The sequence below is a fragment of the Nilaparvata lugens genome, chromosome 11 (genome assembly GCF_014356525.2).
Source record: "Nilaparvata lugens isolate BPH chromosome 11, ASM1435652v1, whole genome shotgun sequence".
Classification (NCBI taxonomy): domain Eukaryota; kingdom Metazoa; phylum Arthropoda; class Insecta; order Hemiptera; family Delphacidae; genus Nilaparvata; species Nilaparvata lugens.
Genome location: NC_052514.1, coordinates 43,162,490 through 43,189,171, shown reverse-complemented (window position 1 = coordinate 43,189,171; position 26,682 = coordinate 43,162,490). Strand labels below are relative to the sequence as shown.

General features: G+C 34.8%; 1 protein-coding gene across 2 annotated transcripts in view; it reads left to right on the top strand.

Annotated features, from left to right (window-relative positions):
- Positions 1 to 26,682, top strand: part of LOC111058448 — an 81,248-nt gene that overhangs the window by 39,504 nt on the left and 15,062 nt on the right. For both annotated transcript variants that reach the window (XM_039438474.1, XM_039438473.1), the window contains exons 12-19: positions 1,300 to 1,462; positions 4,157 to 4,352; positions 5,494 to 5,566; positions 6,984 to 7,142; positions 10,896 to 11,053; positions 18,595 to 18,802; positions 22,841 to 22,898; positions 24,890 to 25,045. In XM_039438474.1, coding sequence (XP_039294408.1) covers positions 1,300 to 1,462; positions 4,157 to 4,352; positions 5,494 to 5,566; positions 6,984 to 7,142; positions 10,896 to 11,053; positions 18,595 to 18,605 — 760 coding nt within the window. In that variant the 3' untranslated portion in view covers positions 18,606 to 18,802; positions 22,841 to 22,898; positions 24,890 to 25,045. The remainder of the gene's footprint in view (positions 1 to 1,299; positions 1,463 to 4,156; positions 4,353 to 5,493; positions 5,567 to 6,983; positions 7,143 to 10,895; positions 11,054 to 18,594; positions 18,803 to 22,840; positions 22,899 to 24,889; positions 25,046 to 26,682) is intronic.

Here is a 26,682-nt window from a genome sequence, read left to right as displayed (position 1 = left end):
AGTAATATTGACTGTTCAAAATAGTATATTTCGCACCTAGAGCAGAAAATGAGATTTTTCCAGCTCGAAATCGGTTTTCAAGTCCGAGGCCGTAGGCCGAGGACTAGAAAAGATTGATAGCTGGAAAAACATTTTTGCCCGTGGTGCAAACGATATTTTTCGCCACACTACAGGTATTGCTGACAAAATAAATAAAGAATACAAAATAAAGAATGCTCGTTAAGCTATCGTACCTATCTCTTGAATTTAGTGGTAGAAGATTTGCAGTCAGGATTTCAGATTTTTTTAAAATTTCACTTGGAATACCACAGTCATCTTCAAGCATTTTTGAAAATTCGGAATGCACTAATCAACAATAAATAATTGAATAAAACTGGTTGCAAAGCGAATTAGTTTGATTCGAAACTGGAACTGAAATCATGGCGACTTTAGCTGATGATGAAAGTGGCCACTCGCCCGATCTAGCGGATGTCTTATTAACTACTTCCATGAGCGGCTGGAAAGAGACAACTTTCTGGCCTAGCCCGGAAAAGAAACCCTTTTCCGACGTCGTCTGCAAACAAGGTCTTTCAGATCTATGTAGGGACTGGAAAACAGCTGCTTTCTGTGCAGTGTGGCGAAAATATTTTTTTCAATGATTAAATAAATGTTCGTAATTGAGATGAAATATTTTGTTGATTAATAATTATACTGAAATGAAAACACACATAATATGTATATATATATATTATATGTTATATAATATATATATATATTATATATATATATATATATATATATATATATATATATATATAATATATATATATATATATGTGTGTGTGTGTGTGTGTTATTATATATTATCAACATATATTATATGTTGTCAAATTCTACAGTTTTATTTGGTACAGGACCATGGTTTCGTGACCATACAGGTTACATTTTCAAGCTGACCAATGTAAAGAAATGAGAAACTCTAAATAAAATAGAAATCCGATTCTTGAAAATTGAACGTTTCTTCACTCAATCGACAGTGAATTAGTCGAATTTTTAATAATTATATTTTATATATTGTTGAAAACTATCGGAACTGGAAAAATAGCACTATCAGCTTTATTGAATGAGAGTCAAGGATAGCAACCTCGATGTTGATCAAATACTGCCATTATAACGTGGACCTCACTATACAGAATGAATATCTTACCAGGAGGCTGAAAGAGAAGGAAGCCTTTTGAATAAATTTAATATCAATTTATTATATTTTTTCCACATCACTCATTCCTCTCTATCGAGTTGATTTTCTGATTTTGTTTCTAGATGCATGAGGAGTGCTATGAATTACAAAAATAATTTTGATGAATACTATAAAACGTACCTTCTGACCAAGGTCAGGGTGCATAATGACGAGGTTACCATCAAAGACGTCAAACTATTCGACGAATATTTTGAGAGCATTAAGAAGGAAGTTTGGTCATGCAAAGTAAGCTACCAGCCAATTTCAATCCAAAACAAATACATGATAGAAACAATATACAATAAAAGTTACAGTAAATATAACACAATGGAAAAAATTATCAATAATGCGCAATAAGAATGCCAATTCATTTACTTATGCTACGACTTATTAAGATTATCATTATAGTTGATGATAATGGTTGAGATAATTATTTCAACTGCCATTTCAATAAAATGTTCGTTGTCCAATAAAATATTCTTAGAGCTGCCTTGGGTAAGCCTTGGCTGTATCCTAGTGCCGAGCTTTTCCAAGAAATGAGCGTTCTCACTCTACATCAGCTAAGGCGGTGTAAAGGCTAAAAATAAACTTCCTACTGATGATATTTTTCTAAGTTTTTTGATTCGTATATCATCAAGCTATGAAAATAAAAAAGTTTTCTCAGGAAAACATTTTTTCCGATCATTACTTTTTGAGATATGAGCGCCTAAAGTTTGAATTTTCGGGACAGAACATTTTAAATTCGGTAAGAGATAAATTCATAAGATTTAGAGGATTGATTATGCATGGTGTTGCTGATCTAGTAAAATAAAAATTTATGAAAATATCAATTTTTGATAAAGTTATCTAATTTACTAAAAATGACCAGAAATAACTTTTTGTTGAGTTATTTTTGGTAAATTGAATAACTTTATTAAAATTTGAATTCTAAGAATATTTTTGTTTTAATAGATCAACAATACCATGAAGAATCAATCCTCTAAAGCTCATGGATTTATCTCTTACCGAATTTGAAATGTTCTGTCCCAAAAATTTTAACTTTGGGCACTCATATCTCAAAAAGTAATGATCCGAAAAAATTTTTTCATGATAAAACTTTTCGATTTTGATAGCTTGATAGTATACAAATCAAAAAACTTTGAAAAATATCACCAGTAGGAAGTTTATTTTTAGCCTTCGCACAGCCTTTTAAGAGCTCCTATTCATAATGAGAATTCAGAATCATTTACCACCCACCCAAATCCATACAATATACGAAGCGAAGAGTAGAATGTCCCGGAACTGATCTACTCATTTGTAGAAAACAATATATATATATAGAATTTTTAATAGTATTTCACAAAATGTCATCACATCCAGGCCGGTTGGGAATATCAAAAAACTTATAAAAATGGATCCGCACCGATCTAAACTCTGTTATGTCTCTTATTAACTGAACTCAGCATCTATCTTTTTCTATTCCCATTAACTGTATCTTCATGTTTTTATATCAAGATTTTTCTTCTTCTGCACAACTTCATATCTTCTTTCTTACTACCACATCATTATATTAAATGTTCAAGTTTTACATTGTTATACTATGGAGATCTTCTAGTATAGTTTTAATCTAAGAATCTTTTCTTGCTGAAAATGTATACCGTATTAACATTTTCAACACTCGGCCTTTGCTCACAGGTTTTTCTACCTTGCAGGGACCCTCCTTATATGTTATACTAGCCGTCAGGCTCGCTTCGCTCGCCATATCCGTCTAGCCAGGGGGCTCCGCCCCCTGGACCCCCGACTGGATCGTCCAAGAATGAGCTCAGCAGGCTCGCTTCGCTCACCTGCATTTTTCATTTGAGCATTTTTATCATATGTTAGGACAATCCAGTCTGGGGTCCAGACTAAACGTCTGGCTAAACGGATATGGTGAGCGAAGCGAGCCTGACGGCTAGAAATATACTATTCCCAGGATTGAAGTAGCAGTGCCCAATTAATTTTTCCGCGATAAATGCATTTAAATCTTCAACTTGGTGCCAACCTAACAAAGTCAACTCAACTTAATGCTAACCTGACAAAATTATTAATTTAGTTGCCAGTTAGCAACTGTTTCGAAAAGGTACTCTATCTAGATTATAGTTCTATAGTAACAAATGATATGGAAATTTCAAATTATAATTAAGAGATTGGGAGAAGAAGAATATACATGCTAAAAGACGAACTTTAAACCCTTAAAAACAACCCTTAGAGTTAAAATATTGCCAAAAGATTTCTTAGTGCGCCTCTAAAGGGCCAACTGAACATACCTACCAAATTTGAACGTTTTTGGTCCGGTAGATTTTTAGTTATGCGAGTGAGTGAGTGAGTGAGTGAGTAATTGAGTCAGTCAGTCAGTCAGTGAGTGAGTGCCATTTCGCTTTTATATATATAGATAATTACTTATTATAACACCTAATGTATTTCATACTTTTAATTTTGAACTTATAATTATCATAAAGGATAAATGAATTTGAATTTGAATATTGGATTGAAATTGAACAGAGCATCCAAGAATGTTTCTAAAAAAATGAAAAAAATGGTTCTTCCATCTCAGGGTTATTGATTTGCTCTTCAATTATTTACTTTACAATTTGATAGCTTCGTTCTACAAGCTAAAAATATACTATTTTGTACACTATTGAATCGTTTCACAACCATACACATTCAAAAATTAATGTTTTCGAGAAAAATTGTCGAAATGGTTTCTCCCGTCGCAGCGATTTATCTGTTCTACATGCTGCTCTACAACTATTTTCTTTAAAATTCGATAATTTTGTTCAACAGGCAGAAAGTTGACTATTTCGTAGAGTATTCAATCATTCCACAATCATAGACATTCAAGAATTAAAACAAAATCGGCAAAGAAGCCTCTTCCGTCTCAAGGATATTTATTTGCTCTGCATTTTAATGTTTGTTTTACAGGCTGGAAGTAAACTATTTCGCAGAGTACTGAATCATTTCACAACAAAACCAAAGCATTGCAACGATATTAAAGACATTTTACATCCCGAGGGATTCACGTTTCTAGTCGGGCAATACACTTTTCGGACTACCGGTTGTATGGAGATTGTCGAAATAAAATACGTTGAACAGAACTCCGATAGAATATTCAGATATGGTAAGATCGAAATTTCTCCTCTCTATCTAATATTCTTCTTGAAGTTGCTTTTCATGACGAAACACTATATAATAACTTTGTTGAAGTTCTGACACTGTGTTACTTGTAAATATTTGAAAAAAAAACACTTACTTTTGTTGGAGTATCGAGGAATGCATTTCACTCCTAAAGAGGAGCTTCATCAGCCTGACACCAGGGGCGCTTGCTCTTATGGGTTGGACTGTGTGGCCAAAATGTGGGAAAATATTACATTCGATTTGAAGTTAAGTTGATCATTTAATAAGTTGGATTTCTCATAGTGGAGGTGTTTAAAAATTTCGTATTGTTCTAGTGTGTTGAGTCTCTGGCTTTTTTGAAGAATATGTAGGATTTCGATATCTGTTTGTATGTTTTTGTGGTTGTGTCCTGTGGCTATTAAATGTTCTGCATATGTAGATTCTGAATTTGAATTTACTGCTTTTGATCACAATCCATAGCAAACATATTCAAATAATCAGGCTACAAAACAGCATCTAGAACCAACAACAACTTGAAAACCCAACTAAAAACACGATAAAAAAACAGCTCACAATTTGAAAAGACAGTAATTTATAAACTAAAATGTAATACATGCCCAAAATTCTATATTGGACAGACCGGCCGTAGCTTCAAAATAAGATACAATGAGCACATAAAAGCAGTAAATTCAAATTCAGAATCTACATAATTATGCAGAACATTTAATAGCCACAGGAAACAACCACAAAAACATACAAACAGATATCGAAATCCTACATATTCTTCAAAAAAGCCAAAGACTCAACACACTAGAACAATACGAAATTTTTAAACACCTCCACTATGACAAATCCAACTTATTAAATGATCAACTTAACTTCAAATCGAATGTAATATTTTCCCACATTTTGGCCACACAGTCCAACCCATAAGAGCAAGCCCCCCTGGTGTCAGGCTGATGAAGCTAGAAAACCTAGATAAAAGTAATCAATATATAAAAATATATTGTCCATTCAATGTTTCAAATATTTCATGATCTTCTCTATTAAACACAGTATTTATTGATTCAATGTTATTTCTCAATTCCTATCCTATTAAGAGTTTATCAATTATTTTAGATTTTTTTAATCCTTAATTTTTTCAGATGGTGAGCTGCAGCTTGAAGATGAGAATGGGGACGATGATGTTAATTATAAGTTTTCAATAAAAGCTGAAAGGTGATAATACATAGTTTAATCTACTCATTCACATTTAACAGACTTTTAATCAAACTGTTATAATCAAACATTTTTCACATTTAAGGAGCCTAATCTCTAATTGAAATCAAAATATAAGAATAGCCTACATACAATTTTTGAATGAATAAAGTACAACCTTCTACTAACAAAGGGGGGTAATTGGACTAACCCAACCCACATTTTGTCTATTTTGTTTTAGATAATGTTGATGTATTCCATTGAAACGTTGAGTACTTGTTAAAAACATATCACTTTAGCTATTTTATCTCATAAAATCATTTCATTTCTTTTATTTTTGAAATTATTAGCAGATTTGTCATGGGGGTAACTCTATTACCCCACTTGGTATTTCATGTCATAAATTTGTTTGGTAAATTTCATCCATCATCGGAATACATGAGATATCAATTTAATGTTCAATTTTTATTATTTTACTGAACCTGAAAATGATCACTTGAAATCTAAATTAAGAAAATTTGCTCCTCTATAAACATAATTTAATTATTTGACAATATTTCACCTACAACAATATGATAGAATGCTCAAATTTGATTTCCTGTCAGTTTTTGATTGAAAACATATTTTTCAACAGAAGATAACAATTTTTATTAGCTTTTGTAATGCATTTGATCTATGAATTGATGAGAGAAAATATGGAATAATTATATAAAACAGAAATCTTGTTGGGGTAACCCAGTTACCCCACTTGATATTTCGTGTATGTGAAAAACGTTGGTAGTAGAAGGGTTAAGGTTGAGTTGCACAAAAGCCTGTTGAAATTTAATCCTGATTAAATACCACAAAAGCTTATCAGAGTAGCCTTTTTTAAAAAAACCTTTAAAGATTGGTTCATGAGACATTAATTTTGATCAGTATTAAAACTCAACTGGCTTCTAAGCAACTGGTCCAATTCTCAATGGTGAGACCATACTAGGCGTTTTCCCAACCCAGTAATCCTATCGGAGAGCTTCCTGCCCTGCCGACTCTGAATACGCCTGAAAAAGCGCCTAATATGGTCTCCCTCTAAGCAACGACCCTAGTCGCTCTGTCGCTACAGACACGTTATTTTAACGGCCTTGATCACGTTGCAAATTGAGACGCGACATGACGCGACCTGAGTCTGCTAGACAAGAGAATATCATACTCTTTAGAATATTCTTTAAAATATTCAAAGAATATTATTTTATTTATTTTATTATAAAGTAGATTAAATACCACAAGAATCAATTGAAGAAGCCTTTTTTGGAAAGAAGGCTTCTTTTGTTATTATTTGTTCCCATGGCATTTAGGCTAATTCCAATTAAAATTTAACAGGCCTTTGTGTAACCGGGCCTTTTAAATAATGGATTATTGACGAGTATAGTTCTAATTAGATTAATTTATTGTTATTTTCCAGACTGAAAAACGTTGCAAAGAAAGATACATTTTATTCTCTGCACAAAGCGCCAGAACCGTACGTTTTGAAAACATTTGTCAGTCCTCAAGGTTATATACTAGAAGTTGATGACACCAAGCCTGAAGTCTTGCCGCTCAATAACTTACAAGCAAATTTCAGGTAAATACAATCTGGGTACCCTACAGGGAACGCAAATTAGTAATTGGAAAACAATATTCTGATTGATCTTTTGAAAGCTTTTATGTGGTTTTTATTAAATAAAATTTCTATTTGAATAGAGAACTTTTCAATTTTGAAATGGTTAAGCTGGATTCTCCTTCTACTTCTTCTTCTTCTTCTTCTTCTTCTTCTTCTTCTTCTTCTTCTTCTTCTTCTTCTTCTTCTTCTTCTTCTTCTTCTTCTCTTCTTCTTCTTCTTCTTCTTCTTCTTCTTCTTCTTCTTCTTCTTCTTCTTCTTCTTCTTCTTCTTCTTCTTCTTCTTCTTCTGTCTTCTGTCTTCTGTCTTCTGTCTTCTTCTGTCTTCTGTTTTCTTCTTCTGTCTTCTTCTGTCTTCTGTCTTCTGTCTTCTGTCTTCTGTCTTCTGTCTTCTGTCTTCTGTCTTCTGTCTTCTGTCTTCTGTCTTCTGTCTTCTGTCTTCTGTCTTCTGTCTTCTGTCTTCTTCTTCTGTCTTCTGTCTTCTGTCTTCTGTCTTCTGTCTTCTTGTCTTCTGTCTTCTGTCTTCTGTCTTCTGTCTTCTGTCTGTCTTCTGTCTTGTCTTCTGTCTTCTGTCATCTGTCTTCTGTCTTCTGTCTTCTGTCTTCTGTCTGCTGTCTTCTGTCTTCTGTCTTCTGTCTTCTTCTGTCTTCTCTGTCTTCTGTCTTCTGTCTTCTGTCTTCTTCTTCTGTCTTCTGTCTTCTGTCTGTCTTCTGTCTCTGTCTTCTGTCTTCTGTCTTCTGTCTGTCTTCTGTCTCTGTCTTCTTCTTCTGTCTTCTGTCTTCTTCTGTCTTCTGTCTTCTCTGTCTTCTGTCTTCTGTCTTCTTCTTCTGTCTTCTGTCTTCTGTCTTCTGTCTTCTGTCTTCTGTCTTCTGTCTTCTGTCTTCTGTCTTCTGTCTTCTGTCTTCTGTCTTCTGTCTTCTTCTTCTTCTTCTTCTTCTTCTTCTTCTTCTGTCTTCTTCTTCTTCTTCTTCTTCTTCTTCTTTTTTTTTTCTTCCATCAAGCTCCATGAATTGCTATAGATTGCATGGATTTCTCTATTGAGGTCCACGTTAAAATGGCAGTAGACTAAGATAAGAACAACAGCGTTGTAGATTCTCTGCCTTGCCATTGCCTTCTATAGGATATGACTTATACCGTTATATTTGATGTTTTATTAACTGTTCATTCTTGTAAAAGTTAATCCGTTATATTTTATTCATCAATAAAATAAACATTTCAATGTTTTTGAATTACATTTGCATAATTGAGATCCAATATTTTCTTATTAATTGTATTTCCAAATTGTTTAAAAAAATCTGCAAACTTTGTGGAGGTTGAAAAGGATAGCACTATCTACTTTGTTGAATGATAAGCAAGGATACCAACACCAATGTTGATCAAATAATACTGCTATTATAACGTAGACCTCACCATACGAAAAGGTAACACTGGAATTCAACATGAAATTTGCAACAAAAAATGTTCAGTAAATTTTTCTTATATCGACCCTAGTTTTGAGATTTATATAGATTTTTGGATTTTTTCGAAAAACCTCAATGACTGGGAGATTTTCAGTCGAAATCGAATTCTGAGGATATGGTCGGAAAGAGGAAGAAATTTCCAGTAAAATAAAAAATCATATAATTTGTTCCTTTGTTTCACGTCTTATAAGCAGCGCTCGAAGTTGAAAAAATACATTTTCCTACAGTTACGTTTAAAAGTGGCCATTGCTGCACTGATTACAGAACGCAAAGAATCACTTTTCCGCTCTAGTGCGGGAAAAATTTTTCTGCACTCCAGATTTGCAACATGGCAACGCAAAATACTTAGTAGGTTATATGGAGCAACAGTGCAGCAAAATCAAAATGAAGTTGGTAACAGTGACTGCTGTGGCTGCTATAGTGAGCAGAGGTGCAACCAAGCACAACGCGCTAATTATTATTCATTATATATTATAACCAAGGACAACGAGGACTTTAGGATTTTAGGATTAAGGTTTTTATCAATAGTAAAATTACACAGAAAAACATTTGATAGATTTCAGGCAATTTTACCCATAATTACCCACTTTTCATATTCAATGGTAACTGTAGGAAAAACTTGATGTGAAATACGTGCGCAAAGTTCCTCTGCTGCACTCAAGAAACCATTCCGCCCTCGCCTACGGCTCGGGCGTAAACGTTTCTTTCGGTGCAGCAAACTGACACTTTGCGCACTAGTTGCACAAATAACTATTGTCAAGTTCGAAGTCAAACTTTATATAGTTTAAACTTTTATAAAAAATTCCAAATTATCATAATGTTTCTTGAATGCGGAATGGTTTCTTGAGTGCAGCAGAGGAACTTTGCGCACGTATTTCACATTAAGTTTTTCCTACAGTTACCATTGAATATGAAAAGTGGGTAATTATGGGTAAAATTGCCTGAAATGAAGAAACAAACTATATGAATCATATTAGGAATTCCTTTCATCTTTGCAATCATAACCTTAGAATTTGATTCTGTCTGATAGTTTTCTAGTTATTGACGTTTTTCAAAACTATCAAAAAATTGATGTGTCTCAAAACTAAGGCCGATATAAGAACACTTTACTTTGTTGCAAATTGCATGTGGAATCTACGGTCTTAGGCTGAGGCATTGGGCATTGTGTATGAATAATAATTGACCGAACGAAGTGAGGTCTATAATTCAAGTCGACGGTTTGGCATTTCTCTTAATGTTTGAATGTTTATATGTTTTGTGCATTCACGGCGAAACGCGGAAATAGATTTTTATGAAATTTAACAGGTATGTTCCTTTTTTAATTGCGCGTCGACGTATATATAAGGGTTTTGGAAATTTTGCATTTCAAGGATAATATAAAAGGAAAAAGGAGCCTCCTTCATACGTCGATTTAGAGTAAAAGTCAGACTATAGAATATTATTCATCGTAAATCAGCTGACAAGTGATTACACAGATGTGTGGAGGAGCCAGTCTATTGCTGTATTTCCATCTATATATATAAAAGCGAAATGGCACTCACTCACTCACTCACTCACTCACTCGCATAACTTAAAATCTACCGGACCAAAAACGTTCAAATTTGGTAGGTATGTTCAGTTGACCCTTTAGAGGCGCACTAAGAAATCTTTTGGCAATATTTTAACTCTAAGGGTTGTTTTTAAGGGTTTAAAGTTCGTCTTTTAGCATGTATATTCTTCTTCTCTCAATCTCTTAATTATAATTGAAATTTCCATATCATATGTTACTATAGGAACTATAATCTAGATAGAGTACCTCTTCGAAACAGTTGTTAACTGGCAACTAAATTAATAATTTTGTCAGGTTGGCATTAAGTTGAGTTGACTTTGTTAGGTTGGCACCAAGTTGAAGATTCAAATGCATTTATCGAGGAAACATTGATTGGGCACTGCTACTTCAATCCTGGGGAATATTATATTACCAGCCGTCAGACTCGCTTCGCTCGCCATATCCGTTTAGCCAGATGTTTAGTCTGGACCCCCGACTGGATTGTCCTAACATGATAAAAATGCAGGCGAGCGAAGCGAGCCTGCTAATCTCATTCTTGGACAATCCAGTCGGGGGTCCAGGGGGCAGAACCCCCTGGCTAGACGGATATGGCGAGCGAAGCGAGCCTGACGGCTAGTAAGGTCTATAGTTTCAATCAGGTACTTGTGGATGAGAATATTGCGTGAGGTCTACTGTTCACAGAACTACTAGTATTATCTTATCTTTCCAGATGCGCTCGTATGACAGCTACAGAAATAGACTTATTGAATATGACGACATCAGATCCCTTTTCAATCAGCTATGAACTCAAAGAAAACAAGATGAAAGTAGTCTCTCTGCCGCTTTCCAGCTGCTTCAAACAAAAAAACTCTAGTCTGGGAATGCAAGGTCGGTAAATTTTCAAAACATCCTGTCCTGCGCAACGCAGTTGCACAGAAATCGTTTAAATTTTAATCGTGATTAATTTCACGAAAACCCATCAGAGACAGTTTTTTTTTATAAAAGGCTTCTCTGATTGGTAATCGTGAATTTCATCACAATTAAAATTCAACTGGCTTTTGTGCAATCGGCATTCTGTGTTGATGTGAAGGTGATCTATATATATAAAAGCGAAATGGCACTCACTCACTGACTGACTGACTGACTCACTCACTCACTCACTCGCATAACTAAAAATCTACCAGACCAAAAACGTTCAAATTTGGTAGGTATGTTCAGTTGGCCCTTTAGAGGCGCACTAAGAAATCTTTTGGCAATATTTCAACTCTAAGGGTTGTTTTTAAGGGTTTAAAGTTCGTCTTTTAGCATGTATATTCTTCTTCTCCCAGTCTCTTAATTATAATTGAAATGTCCATATCATATGTTACTATAGAACTATAATCTAGAGAGAGTACCTCTTCGAAACAGTTGTTAACTGGCAACTAAATTAATAATTTTGTCAGGTTGGCATTAAGTTGAGTTGACTTTGTTAGGTTGGCACCAAGTTGAAGATTTAAATGCATTTATCGCGGAAAAATTGATTGGGCATTGCTACTTCAAACCTGGGAATATATTATATTACTAGCCGTCAGGCTCGCTTCGCTCGCCATATCCGTTTAGTCTGGACCCCCGACTGGATTGTTCTAACATATGATAAAAATGCTCAAATGAAAAATGCAGGCGAGCGAAGCGAGCCTGCTGATCTCATTCTTGGACGATCCAGTCGGGGGTCCAGGGGCGGAGCCCCCTGGCTAGACGGATATGGCGAGCGAAACGAGCCTGACGGCTAGTTATGTGATAAATTCATCTTATTAATTGAGATATCAATGAGTAAATTGGAGAGGAATGAGCTTAAACATGTACTGTATACGAAATACTCATGTTTAACGCATCATCATGAATGAACTACCGAACTGATTAGCTTAAACTTTTCTATGAAGATTCTTAATTCACCGATTTTGGTTATAATCCTATTTCCATCTCCATTATCCAATCAATTTTAATTAAATGAAAGATCTATTCAATTTGTGATTCAACGTTCATGCTCAACCAAAAATAACTTTTTCCTCCACCTACTGGCTAAAGTACTTACTTTACTCCCTGAAACATAATACTAAAGTGACACTTTTTCGCTCTCGGTAGTAAAAAACAGAAAAACTCCCTAGGGAGTAAAAGTGACTCCATTTAAATAACATGGGAAGCATCTCTATTTTAAAAACTTACATTATAATAGGTTAGAAGGTCTAAGCTCAGATGAGAAAGCATAAAGAGGTGTCTGTCATTGAGTCAACTGAATTCAATACCACAACCAGAAATTTGATCAACTCATGAAATATATGTTTGTATGATATTACTTCTTAATATTAGTAGACAATAAAATTTATACAATTTTTAAAATATCTTATTCTATTCAAAATACCAGCCAACAAATATATTTTTGATCTGCAATTCAAATCTGAACCGCGTGATCTGGAGTCAGCCATTTTTGGTAGACACCCAGCTGATATAATTGTGACAACTTTTGCTAGATAGCGCAATCGGCAGTGCCAATCAGACGGCAGACGGCCGCTGTTTAGGTTTTAGATTTTAGGTTATGTTATTAGGAAACATTGTCACCAATACGTAAGTTATTAAAATGATTTTATTTGCAGTTTCTATAAAAAATGTAGATGGAGGAAAAATGTTGTGTACATCACGAGTGAAAAATACTTTTTCTCCCTCAGGAAAATTGTTGCCCTCGGCTTCGCCTCGGGCTTCAAACTTTTCCCTCAGGGAGAAAAAGTCGTACTTTTCACTCTAGATATACAAATAACTATTTCCTACAGTTACAATGAAAAGTGGCCATTGCTGCACTGATTACAGAATGCAAAGAATCACTTTTCTGCTCTAGTGCGGGAAAAATTTTTCTGCACTCCAGATTTGCAACATGGCAACGCAAAATACTTAGTAGGTTATATGGAGCACCAGTGCAGCAAAATCGAAATGAAGTTGGTAACAGTGACTGCTGTGGCTGCTATAGTGAGCAGAGGTGCAACCAAGCACAACGCGCAAATTATTACAATATATATTATAACCAAGGACAACTTTTTTATTCAATTTGACAATAAATTAAGGTTTTTATCAATAATAAAATTACACAGAAAAACATTTGATGCATTTCAGGCAATTTTACTCATAATTACCCACTTTTCATATTCAATGGTAACTGTAGGAAAAACTTAATGTGAAATATGTGAGCAAAGTTCCTCTGCTGCACTCAAGAAACCATTCCGCCATCGCCTACGGCTCGGGCGTAAACGTTTCTTCTGATGCAGCAAACTGTCACTTTGCGCACTAGTTGCACAAATAACTATTTCTAAGTGAATCCGTAGAGTAATTGGTAGCACGCGTGACTCCTGAATGAAAGATTGCGGGCTCGAGACCAAACTCATTTTTTCGCTGGAAATTTTCAACTCTGATGAAGATTATCCACGTAATTTTGACAAAGAAATGAATAATTGTTTCTATGTTTCCTGGACACAGGGAGATTGCATTTTACAACACAAAATGCCTCTCTCAAAAATATTTGAAATTATAATTACGGCACATTTAAAACTACTTCAACATTAACTTTCTGGTGGTAGATTCCCAACGTTAGTAGACAGAATGTTGATCACTCACAGGTGTAAGATTCGAAGTGGTGGGGGGAATGCCAGCGTGACGTCATATGTAGTAAAAATGTGATAGAGTAACCACACTGAGCATACAGTTTATTCACTGTATCTTCAAATACATCGTCGTTTAATCCCCTCAAGATTGACCTAGAACTTAAAAATTCTCCATACTTATAGCGAATTAATCACCGATTCTAATGATGTTGTTTAAAATATCAAGTTAGTTGAACTTGTATGAATAAAATGAAGTTGAAAGTTTTCCAAGAATCTAAACACGTGACACGAAAAAGTTAATAAGCTGGAAAAGCGTTGATAGACAACGTTATACTATTATAATTTCTTATTAACCCATAAAAACTTGATAACCAATGCATTTCAATAAAACAAAAACCGATCCCGATAAATCCAATGAATTTCATTCATATAAATGCACTGAACACATGCTGGTATCGAGCACATGTTCTACAAGAATCAAAATATCTCATCCCCGAAATTCACAAGCTGATGTATAGCCAAACTACAAAATATAAACACGACCTAGAAGATAAAGAACCTTAGGGTTTGAAAGGGAAGGTTAGGAGGTGGGTTTTTTTCCTTGTAGTATATTGCAGAATGTTTGTATTATTCAAATGTTTTGATAATTATTGTAAAGCAGAAACAGAAAGCTTGCATGTCAAAAAATGTTTGTGTTATATAATTTGACTATAGGCCACCGTATGATTTTCAAGAATGCGATATTCTGCCTACTCTGTACTACAGCCTACGTCACGGCTGCAGTTCCCCCACTCCAATTGCATTTCAACTAAAATACTATAGATGAGTGACCAACCTTCTGTCTACTAACTTTGGTAGATTCCCACCTTAACGACAGGTTACAAATTTGAGAACTTTATCAGTGGACCAGATTTTCAGGTATTATTAGGTTTAATCTTTGGCGTAATTTTGTCCCCTCAAAACAAAATTTCTAGACCCTAGCTGAACTTCTGTACCAAGTTTTAACATTCTCTCTCAATTAACTCTTCGAAAATGTGAGATAATGCACAATAACGCTAGGGAACGCAAGGAAAACGCAGTAAAACCGCCCATAATGGGCGTATATTTAGCATAATTCATAATTCCTCTGAAGACAAAATTTCTTGTTCATTGCTGAACTTCTGTACCAAATCTGAACATGATCTTACATTGAGTTCTTGAGAAAACGTTGTAAACGATGGAAAATGCTCAATACCGCTGAAATTGGGCGTTATTCCGAGACCCTCTAATGTTATACAACACTTTTATACATCAGTACCAAGTTTGAACATTTTTTGCTAATTAGTTTTTGAAAAAGCTGAGAAAACGCAGATTTTGAATGTATCATTGTATTATATTATCAAATCCGTTCTTAGTGCGCTTCTACATGGCCATTATTATTATTTTCATTATTATTATTATTATTATTATATTATTATTATTATTATTATTATTACTATTATTATTGAAGGGACGGATTCAAGGATCCAAAGGTTAAAAGAACCCCACACGTCAACCGAGGCTTATTGTGTTCCCAGACTGATTAGTCCTCGTGACCTACATGAGTTCCACTCCTGGCCTTCTTTGAAGGTCCATCCGCTGAGGAAGGGATGTTCAAGTTCAGCGCCTCTAGGGCGCCTGGCCACCCTTGACACAACCGCTTGACCCACATTTTTGTGCCCGGAAATCACCCATCTCTGGTCTCTTGGGTTTTTCTTTTTGCCCCTCCGGAACTTCGCAGGGTCAAAAGCCCCACCACTACCAAGAAGTTTTGCCTAAATGGCCACCCTTCTTTGAGCAGTGGCGAGGTTTGGTCTCTCCATCCAAAAACACGTGACCTATGTGAGTTCCACTCCTGGCCTTTTTGAAGATCCTTCCGCTGAGAGAGGCGACGCCAAAGAGCCTCTAGGGCGCCCGGTGCCCGGCCACCCTCGACTCAGCCTCTTGACCCACATTTCAACCCCACACGTCAACCGAGGCTTATTGTGTTCCCAGACTGATTAGTCCTCGTGACCTACATGAGTTTCACTCCTGGCCTTCTTTGAAGGTCCATCCGCTGAGGAAGGGATGTTCAAGTTGCCTCTAGGGCGCCTGGCCACGCTTGACTCAGTCGCTTGACCCACATTTTTGTGCCCGGAGTTTCACCCATCTCTGGTCTCCTGGTTGTTTTTCTTTCCCCCCCCCCCAACCAAACTCCGCAGGATCAAAAGCCTCACCTCTCCCAAAAAGTTTTGCCTGAATGACCGCCCTTCTTTGATCAGTGGTGAGTCTTGGCCTCTCCACCCACAAACTCGTGACCTATGTGAGTTCCACTCCTGAAAGTAGGTTCTTTGTAGGTCCTTCAGCTGAAGAAGGGGTCGCCAAATTGCCTCTATGGCACCCGATCACCCTCGACTTAGCTTCTTGACCTACATTTGTGCCTGGAGTTTCACCCATTTCTGGTCTCTTTGGTTTTTCTTTTTGCCCCTCCGAAACTGCCCTGATGGGGCAGATCCCGTGGGTTTGAAGGCAATTCAACTTCTGGGGTCCCTTTTAGTCGCCTCCTACGACAAGCAGGGATACTGTGGGGTGAATTCTGGTTTTCAACACATTCTTGAGTACGATGTTAGACTCAAAGCTCCCCCAACTCACAGGGGGGCTCTAAATGGTCAACCGAACATATTTATGCCAAATTTGAAAGTATTTGGTCCAGTAAATTTTTAGTTCTGTTGATTATGAAGGAATAAGTGAGTAAGTGAGTGAATGAATCAGTGCCATTTCGCTTATATATAGATTTGGAGTACTTAAAGCTGTTTATGGAATATTCTTTACTTGAGTGTCTCGTCTCGGCGAATTGCAGGGTGGAAGATGAAAGGAAGGATACATTTCGAGATTTAGATTTATGCATTATTTCAAGAATCTCAGGTCTCAGCTATCCTCTCTGTCACACTCCGCCATTCTTCACTGAGCAGCCGAGAAGATATCCCATGGTAAAGGACATTCATGTTCCAAATTTCAAGACAATTTCTGTGGACTACTGTCTCGCTCTCTCTTGGGGTTAACAGCCGTAGGGCTGGTTGGCAGCAGCTCTCCATGCTTTTCTGTCGTCCGCTTTCCGCTTCAGCTCGTAGTATGATCCACATCTCATATCCCGTAGCAATTGTTTCATATACTCCAGCCTAGGTCTTCCTCTCATATTCCTTCCCTCAACCATTCCCTCCATTATCCTTGTCAGTAGAGTGTCATGTCTGATGATGTGGCCAATCAGCTGTGCTCTTCTTTGCTTGATCCACTTCAAGAAGTTCCGGTTCTCTCCCACTCTTTCAAAAACTTGCTCATTTGTAATCATATCTCTCCAACTGATCTTCATCATTCTTCTGTAGCACCATGCCTCGAATGCAGCCAATCTTCTTTCCTCTCTCACCCCCATTGTCCACGCCTCACTTCCATATGTTGCAGTACTCCATACATACGTTTACTGTCTCTATCATTACTGTTTTGACCGGTTAGAATGTAAGAATAGGACTGAATCAGGTGACTATCAGCTTCACGAAGAAATACTAGGACTATCAGCCTGAGTTAACAGTGAAATTTGGAACATAAACGCCCTATACCATGACATATCTTCTTATGCTATCATTTATGTAGGGTTTAGACTCTAGTTCAGAAGGGACAAGGGATAGTTTAAGAAGTGCTTCATTTAGGAATTCCATGAAGGTGTTTTAGAATGTTTATTTATTTATTTATTCCATTGTCATTGCAGATCATAATTATAATTAATATGATTGGGAGAAGACAACAGGCATAGACCAAAACTGTCTTCTCCCAATTTTTTACAAATACAAGAAGTGTCAAAAAGAATAAGGTTAAGATTTCACTTTCACTTCAAAAAGTCCAATTTCCACTTCAAAACTAAAGACTAAACTAAAAATTTTGAATTTTGATATTTAAAAACTGATTAAAAACAAAAATATTTCACTCAAATCTCTACAGATTGGAAATTTTTGAGTAATTTTGCAAAATTTTGAGCCAGAATGTTGAAGTATATTTAAAAAATTTTTAGTATTGAACGAAAATCCCAATTAAATGCCACAAATCACCCTGTTGTCAATATTTGCAGTCGCTGAAGTCTTCGGGGTGATTTACAGCATTTAATTGGGATTTTCGTTTACTGATAATTACAGTATTCATTAATATTAGAATTTGAACAAATGCAACTTCTAATTTATTTCCATCTTTATTTTAAAAGTTTATTACAGTTCATTTTAAAAGCTTAAAACAATTCATTTTAAAAGTTCAAAACCGTGAGTTTTAGAAGTTCATTGAGAAACTTCAATATTTGAAGTTTGGTTTTTGTTTTAACGGAAGTTTCATTATCAATTTATCTAAATTTGAAACTCTTTGTTTTATTCTGATTCATAGTTTCAGATTGAAGATTTGGTGTTGAAATTGAAGTGAACATAACCTACATAATATTTGGACGATTTGTGACAAAATCAGGAAATTGAAGAAGTTTTGGGCAATAGCCTGTTTTTTTCTTTTCCGACTATTGTATTGTTCGCTCTATCTAATAAATAAATAATAAATAAATAAATAAATGAATGGCTAGCTGGACACACATAGATTTTTGTTCGTGGGATATTTTGCCATCCTTATAAAATTGTATTGAATTAAAGAGATGATGTTTGGCAAGCTCCGTGTAATCTGATAGCATTCATAAGCATTCAGTCCTCAAGAATGGACGGCAAAATATCGTACGAATAAAAATCGATGTGTGTGCAGGGCTAAAACGTTGTTTTCTAACAGGCAGAAGATGAGGAAAGCTTCTATCGAGTGGTAGATTTAGCGGTGACAAAGAAACGAACTGATGGGAAAATGTGCCAATTATCACGAGTCTATCACTACCTCGCAGTTACAGTCAATGTTAAAAGATTTAAGAAAGGCCCCGTGCCGAAAGTTCAGATTCGGCACATAAGATATTTCGATATTGGAACGAGATCTCAAGTGAGATTTGGTAAGTACTCACATCCTATACAGTAAGGTCCACTTTATAATGACACTATAAGGGTACAGAAGGGTACTTAAATTCAGGCCCGGCCCCAGGGGTGGGCGGACCGGGCGGCCGCACAGGGCGGCAGGTTTTGGGGGCGGCAAATTTAAAGGAATGGAAAATTTAAAAATACAAATAAATAATAAATTCATAATATCAAATGTGAATGGTAAAATTATATAAGAAGCTTTTCAACCTCGAGCTAATGAAGACTTTTCTAAGATCAACAATATCCCAGGAACGTCTGGGTGGTCTAGCGAACATAAAATAGTTCAGTCCCCAGATCTTGAAGAATTGGTGAAGGAATTTCCCCATGTAAAGGTCAGACGAGTTCTACTTAATTAAACAGGTGTGTTAAACAAACTTGTAGAAATTGTAGTTCTAATTACTTAGCAAGTTAAGTAGGCCTAATACTATGTTGCAGTCTACGTCTTGAGGCTGTGCAAAGGCTAAAAATAAACTTCCTTGTACTGGTGATATTTTTCAAAGTTTTTCGATTTGTACCGGTATATATCAAAATGAAAAAGTTTTCTTAGGAAAACATTTTCTTCCAATCATTACTTTTTGAGATATGAACGCCTAATTTTTGGGACAGGAAATTTCAAATTCGGTACGAGATAAATTCTTCATGGTAATGTTGATTGAATAAAACAAGAAAATTTTGAAACATTTTCTGAAAATATCAATTTTTGAAAAAGTTATTCAATTTCCAAAAAAGAAACTCAACTAAACACTATTTTTGGTCATTTTTAGTAAATTGAATAACTTTCTCAAAAATTGATATTTTTAGAAAATTTGAAATGATTGAAAAAAAATGTTTTCCTAAGAAAACTTTTTCATTTTGATTGCTTGATCCTTAAGCGATCCTTTATCGTGTCCTCGCGCGCCTCTCCACTAGGAAATACTGAAATGAAGTGCAACTAACGGGTGATTCTCATAGAACATAATCTCATGAGCTTATATCATTGTGGTAAATATCACTGTGAAGACAATTTAGATGGTGATGATGGTTGAAGCTAAAAATGAGGTGTTTTTCACAATACAATGAGCATTGTTGTCAAGTGTACCTGGAAATCTATATGAGATAGAGTGCTCTACCTAGTCTCAGATTTTAGAGCACAAAATTACGCCCAGAGGGATTATGAATTTTACATCTAGATTGTAATCGGGATATAATTATTGTTGATCAAATACTAAATATGATCAAAATTGATTTTTTTTTAAATATCACTCAAATTTGAAATATCATAACTCAGTACTCATTGGAGATAGAGAGTTCCGAATGATCTCATTTCATTCAGAATTTTATGATCATAAAGAAGGCAATGCAAATTTTTCTGTCTGATCACTGATTTTGCCGGAAATAGCTAAAAACTGAACCTAAAATACGAAATTTTTGGGCCACTCTGTATTAGCATAAGGGAATTTTAAATGGAGAATATGGTTCTGGACTTCTCTTATGTATCCAAATAAAATATTAAAAAATCAGAACTACGATATAAATTGCAAGCAAACCCCCATTTTTATGTCTATATTGACTGGACTTTACTGTTCCCCAATATTTATATTTGTCAAATATTTGTTTAAATGTCAATAAATATTGATAAACATAATTTTTTAGAGTTTACTGAGACTGTGGTGTCGCATCACAGCGGAGACACAATAGTAACGCTGGTTACACACTGGGCGGTTTCTGCCGCGGCGGTGAAACTGCCGTCGCCGCCTCGAAAAAAAGTCAAGCTTACACATTCAGCGGAAAAAAAAGCCAAACATCGTGCGGCAAAATTACCGCCACGTATGATCAGTAGCCAAAATAATTCTTGTAGTTCTTCATCGCAAATGTGTTGTGACTTCTCTGTTTCATGAGTGTTCAGTTAATTGTATTTTGCACATTTTTCAAAAGTATATATTATTAAGTGTTTAACTTAAAATAGAAAGGCAACAGCTTTTACCACTTTTGTTGTACCGTCGAAGGAAAAGAAGACATCAGAGAAATCGCCTTGCTTGGATTCATTGAAATGAACGTTTTTATTAAATCGACAGCGATATACAACATATTACAGTTTTTTCCTTGTCATCCAGAGTTTCAAAATCCCCCCTAATCTCCATATACACTTCCTTCCACAGATTCCTTGTTGCATCTCGATCCTTGAATATGTCGAGGGTTTTGTGTCCCACAAAACTGGCCTCTGTTCTACAAATGAGATTAACAACTCATTGTCTATCAACTTACTCATTTTCTCACACTCGTCAACCACAAACACTTAAAGCAATAAATAAATGTTATAAACAACTTACAAACTTTACAACAAGACACAAATTGAAAGGCTGATTTTCAAAGACCTCTGACTTGGAGCAACTGGGAAAGACGACTGATCAGCGGCGACGGTAGACAACCGCCAAATGTGTTAACGCCCATTTGGTCACTGCGTAGACAAGAACGGCAAAAACACCGCCAGCCGCAGTGGCAGTGGACGGCTGCACAGCTGCCGCCAACGGCAATAAAGCCGCGCGGCGTTTCTGCCGCCCAGTGTGTAAGCTTCCATTCAAGTCCATAGACTACTGCTCGAACGGCGGCGACGGCGAAATTACTACCCCGGCAGAAACCGCCCAATATGTAACCGGCGTTAGGCGATAGCTCAAGGAGGGGTGGAACCCGGGATTAACAATTAAAGACGGGCTACCTGGGGGGGGGGGCAGTTGCCGATCTCGCCCAGGGCGGCAAAGTCCCTAGGGCCGTGCCTGCTTAAATTCATTAATTCCTCAGAGATAAGAATAGATGTCAAGCTCAACAAAAAGTTTTTAAATATTGATGTTTTGCTGGACACATGGATAAGTTATATAGGGTCTAAAACTGCGTTCACACCAAAGTTATTAACAAAATGTTAATAATTATTTAATCTTTATAGATTCTACTATATTGAACGGAACTTGCCGAACACATGTTCATCATGTATATGATAAGTTTTTTCCAGATTGATTTCTACATTTCGATGCAGGTTTGATGCCTGGTGAAATCGGACTCATAAAAAGTTATGTTCAATCTAATACAATCTATCAGGATTAAGTTATTAACAGTTAATAACTTTTGTGTAAACGCAGCTTCAAGAGTATTTTGAATATTGTGCTTGCATTCCATAGAACCAACACTCTCTATAAGGATTTGTATTGGGGTAAATGTTCACGTACTACAGTATATAGTGAGGTCCACGTTATAATGGCAGTATTTTGATTAACATTGGTGTTTCTATCCTTGTCTATCATTCGACGAAGCAGATAGCGCTATCCTTTTTACTAGCTACGCATAGTTTGGCCGATTGTTTTTTAACAATGTAGAAGTATTACTCAATTAATTAATTAAAGTATTATTTAATCATTAAAAATCATTTTTCAGTATCAAAATTTATTGATAGAATAGTTTTGGGCGATATGCCTCTTATTCTTCCCCAATCATATTTATATGATTTGTAATTGCTGTATCCATAAATGAATTAATAAATAAATTTATCTTCTTCACGAATAAAATACATATAGCTACTGATTATTTCAAAGAAAAATGAACAGGTTTATAATACATCAGATATACTGGTATCAGCCTTGTTCTATGGAAGGCAGTGGCAAGGCATAGAATCAGCAACGCTGTTCCCCTGTCTTCTTCCACTGGTATTATAACGCGGACTTCTTAAACAAATATAAAAGCTGAACGTTTATTGATGGAAAGTCGATTTCTCTCAAACGATTGATATTTTATATTTTTGAATATGATCAACAATAGCATTATTCATTCTACATAAAAATTTTCATTATCTAGCTCCGTGAAATTAATTTTTCATGCTTATAGCCTACGTGTCCCGGGTATTTGCAATAATTATTTATGTATGTAATAGATTAGATTTTTTTTGATGATTGTTGTGTAATTGTATGTACGAATTTGTAGAAATAACAAATAATAAATTATGAATTTGAAGAATTTGAGATTTTTTCAAACCTATGTTTTTCCAGATGGATTCTTGAAGAACAACATTGATGAAACAACAGACGTTGATGATTCGTCATTACAGTGAGTATATTTATTTGAGTTTTGAAGTTTTCAATGTGATGTTTAGGGCCATACCATAATATTAAACAGCTTTCCGCCATTTTGGGACAAGTCGACAGTGCAGGAAGCTCTCCGATTGGCTGATTCCCGAGCGCCAACTCAATCAGCCAATCGGAAAACTTCATCCTGACCTGCCGACTCGTATGTAAACCCTTTAAAAAACGCTTCGTGTGGCTTCACCTTTACTGTTCAATAGCTGTTAGCCTGTTACTAGTAATTATTGTTGCTACAAGATGTAGGGAAACAACAGGTTTCTAACAGGAAAACAACAGTTTTCTAACAGGAAAACAACAGTTTTCTAACAGGAAAACAACAGTTCTAACAGGAAAACAACAGTTTTCTAACAGGAAAACAACAGTTCTCTAACAGGAAAACAACAGTTTTCTAACAGGAAAACAACAGTTTTCTAACAGGAAAACAACAGTTTTCTAACAGGAAAACAACAGTTTTCTAACAGGAAAACAACAGTTTTCTAACAGGAAAACAACAGTTTTCTAACAGGAAAACAACAGTTTTCTAACAGGAAAACAACAGTTCTCTAACAGGAAAACAACAGTTTTCTAACAGAAAACAACAGTTTTCTAACAGGAAAACAACAGTTTTCTAACAGGAAAACAACAGTTTTCTAACAGGAAAACAACAGTTTTCTAACAGGAAAACAACAGTTCTCTAACAGGAAAACAACAGTTTTCTAACAGGAAAACAACAGTTTTCTAACAGGAAAACAACAGTTTTCTAACAGGAAAACAACAGTTTTCTAACAGGAAAACAACAGTTTTCTAACAGGAAAACAACAGTTCTCTAACAGGAAAACAACAGTTTTCTAACAGGAAAACAAAAGCTTTCCTGGAAGAAAACAACAGTGTAAGGAACATGAACAGAGCTGGAAGAAAAACAGGCTTTCCGTTAGTTTTTTATTTTGTAAATTAGATAATTTTCTTTCGTTAATTCAATTTTTCTTTTTTCATAACTTTGTCTATCATCCACATAGGTTTTCTAACCTTTGGGATAATTATTTAAAATCGTAAATTGTTAACAATTGTTGTATAGTATATTATATCTAGTTAAAAATATATACTCTAGTAAGATGGTTATAAATATATATATATATATATTGAGAGTATATCTCAAGAAAACTAAATTTGTGATAATCATTGTTTTGTATTGTTTTTGAAATAAATATTTGATGAAAAAGAAGTATATGCTAGAACAAAGATGAAACATTGTAATGGCCTATCTAAAAACTTTGTACGCCTATTATCAATTGATTTTATCAATCATTTTTCTACTAATTTTATCGATTGAGTTTAATATAATTAATTGATTATCATTTATCATCCATATTTTACTATATCCTAACGTAGTAAGGATTTTTTTTATATTTTTTATCTATAATTTTTACAAAGTAGCACTGATTGGGAGAGAAAAACTAAGGATACTCCTTGTACTATTTCTCTCCCAAATTTAGATAACATTTTAAAAGTCCAAAATAGGGGTATGGTTTCACTTTTCTAGAATTTAGTCCATTTTCACTGAAAAAACAACGGAAACTAAGAATTTATTTTATTATAAATAATTTATTGTATTATTTTGACGAATGAATTACTTCCGAAGAACTCATGAGTCGTTGCAATAAAATGATAAATAAATAAAATAATAAATAAATAAATAATAAATAAATGTTTATTTCCCAAAAAAACTAAAACTACAACATCAATTACACAAAATATTAGATAAATTACAATATTACAATAGTTAGTTACAAAAAATTCTTATAATGTGTCCTCTACTTGTTTAGTTTTTTCTGTGTGGAAATTGACCTACTCCACTATGGCGAACCATGTTCTAGAGTAACATGGTCCATCTATTATCATTGAAATACAGTTCTATATTAAATTTACATAATTTTTCTAACCAAAATCTTCAATAATTCTTGTGCAAATGTTCCACAGTTTTGTCCAAAGACAGGTGCATTTCATGCCTGAACTGCTGCTTTCAAAGCAGCTTCTCGAGAACGGAAATAGAGAAACAAATACTGTTCATGTTGAATTTGGCTCTCCATGGATTGCTATTAAAGGTTTCCATCAATCACGTAAAGAAAAGGCATTGTAAGAATCATTTATTTTTTCATTCGAATTTAGTAATATAGACCGAAAATAATAAAAAAATAATTAATAATATTTGAGTGTATGGTTAGAGATGTTGTGGTTGTTCTCCATAATTGAGATAACAAGAGGTTGATTTTGTCAATACTGTACCACTATATTCGTTCAAAATCAATTCAAATTACAAAACCAGGTTCCATGGTAACACCTTCCACATTCACCATGAAACCTGGATTTGTAATTTGAATTGATTTTGAACTATAGTATTTTGAAATATATAGTTGTATTGACCACATCAACGTCTTATTCTCTCAGTTAATAAATAACTGTGTTCTAGTTTATACACTGTGTTACTTGTAAATACAGAATTTTCAAAACATTCATTGAGCCTCAATACTCCTAGAAAAGTAAGTATTTTGAAAATATTCACAAGTAACACAGTCTCTGAACCACAACAAAGTTAATATATATAATATAGTGTTTCTTAATAGTGTTTCGTCATGAAAAGCAACACCAATTATCAATAAATAATCATTTTTTATTTCATAATGTATCAATTTATCTATAATTCATACTATTCTTACTATAATTCATACAAACTTATTTACTAACAGAATCTAGTCAGAATTAAAGCAATTCTAGTCAGAAAAGCTCTAGCAAGTCCCACTTTATAATGACAGTGTAGAAAGATGGGAGGACAGCGTTAGCGATACCTTCTTGCCTGGCCACTGCCATCTATAGAGGATAGTTGAGACAGGTTTATCTGAATCTTGTAACTTTTTGTGTAGTTGAGAAGTTGATATTGTGGTAATTATTCATATTGAATGAAAAAAGACTAAGAAATTGTCGAAAAACCACTGATTTATTGATAATTAGAAAGACCGGTTTCGGTTATTACACCATTGTCAATCTCTGATATTTATCAGAGATTCTCTGATATTTATCAGAGATTGACAATGGTGTAATAATCGAAACCGGTCTTTCTAATTATCAATAAATCAGTGGTTTTTCGACAATTTCTTAGTCTTTTTTTTGAATCTTGTAATATTAACTGTTTATAATATTCTTGTTTCAAATAATGAATCATATTCTATTCGTCAATAGAATACATTTTTCAATGATCAAATAATAATAATACATTTTCATAACTTATATTAGATATTTTGACATTTACATTTCTGCATTGTTAAACCCTGATCTGGTAACATTGCAGGGCTACAAGAAGCTAGCACCATCTGCTTTGTCGAATGATTGACAAGGATAGCAACAGTAATGTTAATGAAGCACTGTCATAATAATGCTGTAAACTTCACTCAAGTCATCTGCCTTTATGTGCATGAATAATTCATAATTATTATAGTTAGACTCGCTCTTATCTGTCACAATTTGTTTGATGTGAATCCAAGTAACGGTTAGGAATACAATCTCCGATTTTCATTGAATGCTACAATCTATTTTCTTTATCAAATCCATTAATTCTGGGATTATAATAATATTCGTATGGCCTTTATTGGTGGGGTAGTCCCACCTTGCATGAATGGGTCCTTGCATGAACTTAATCCGTCAATAGGTCTTACTTTTGTCATAGTTCAGCCGGGAACGTCAATTTGATGTGACATGGGAGTGATTTTGTCAAAAAC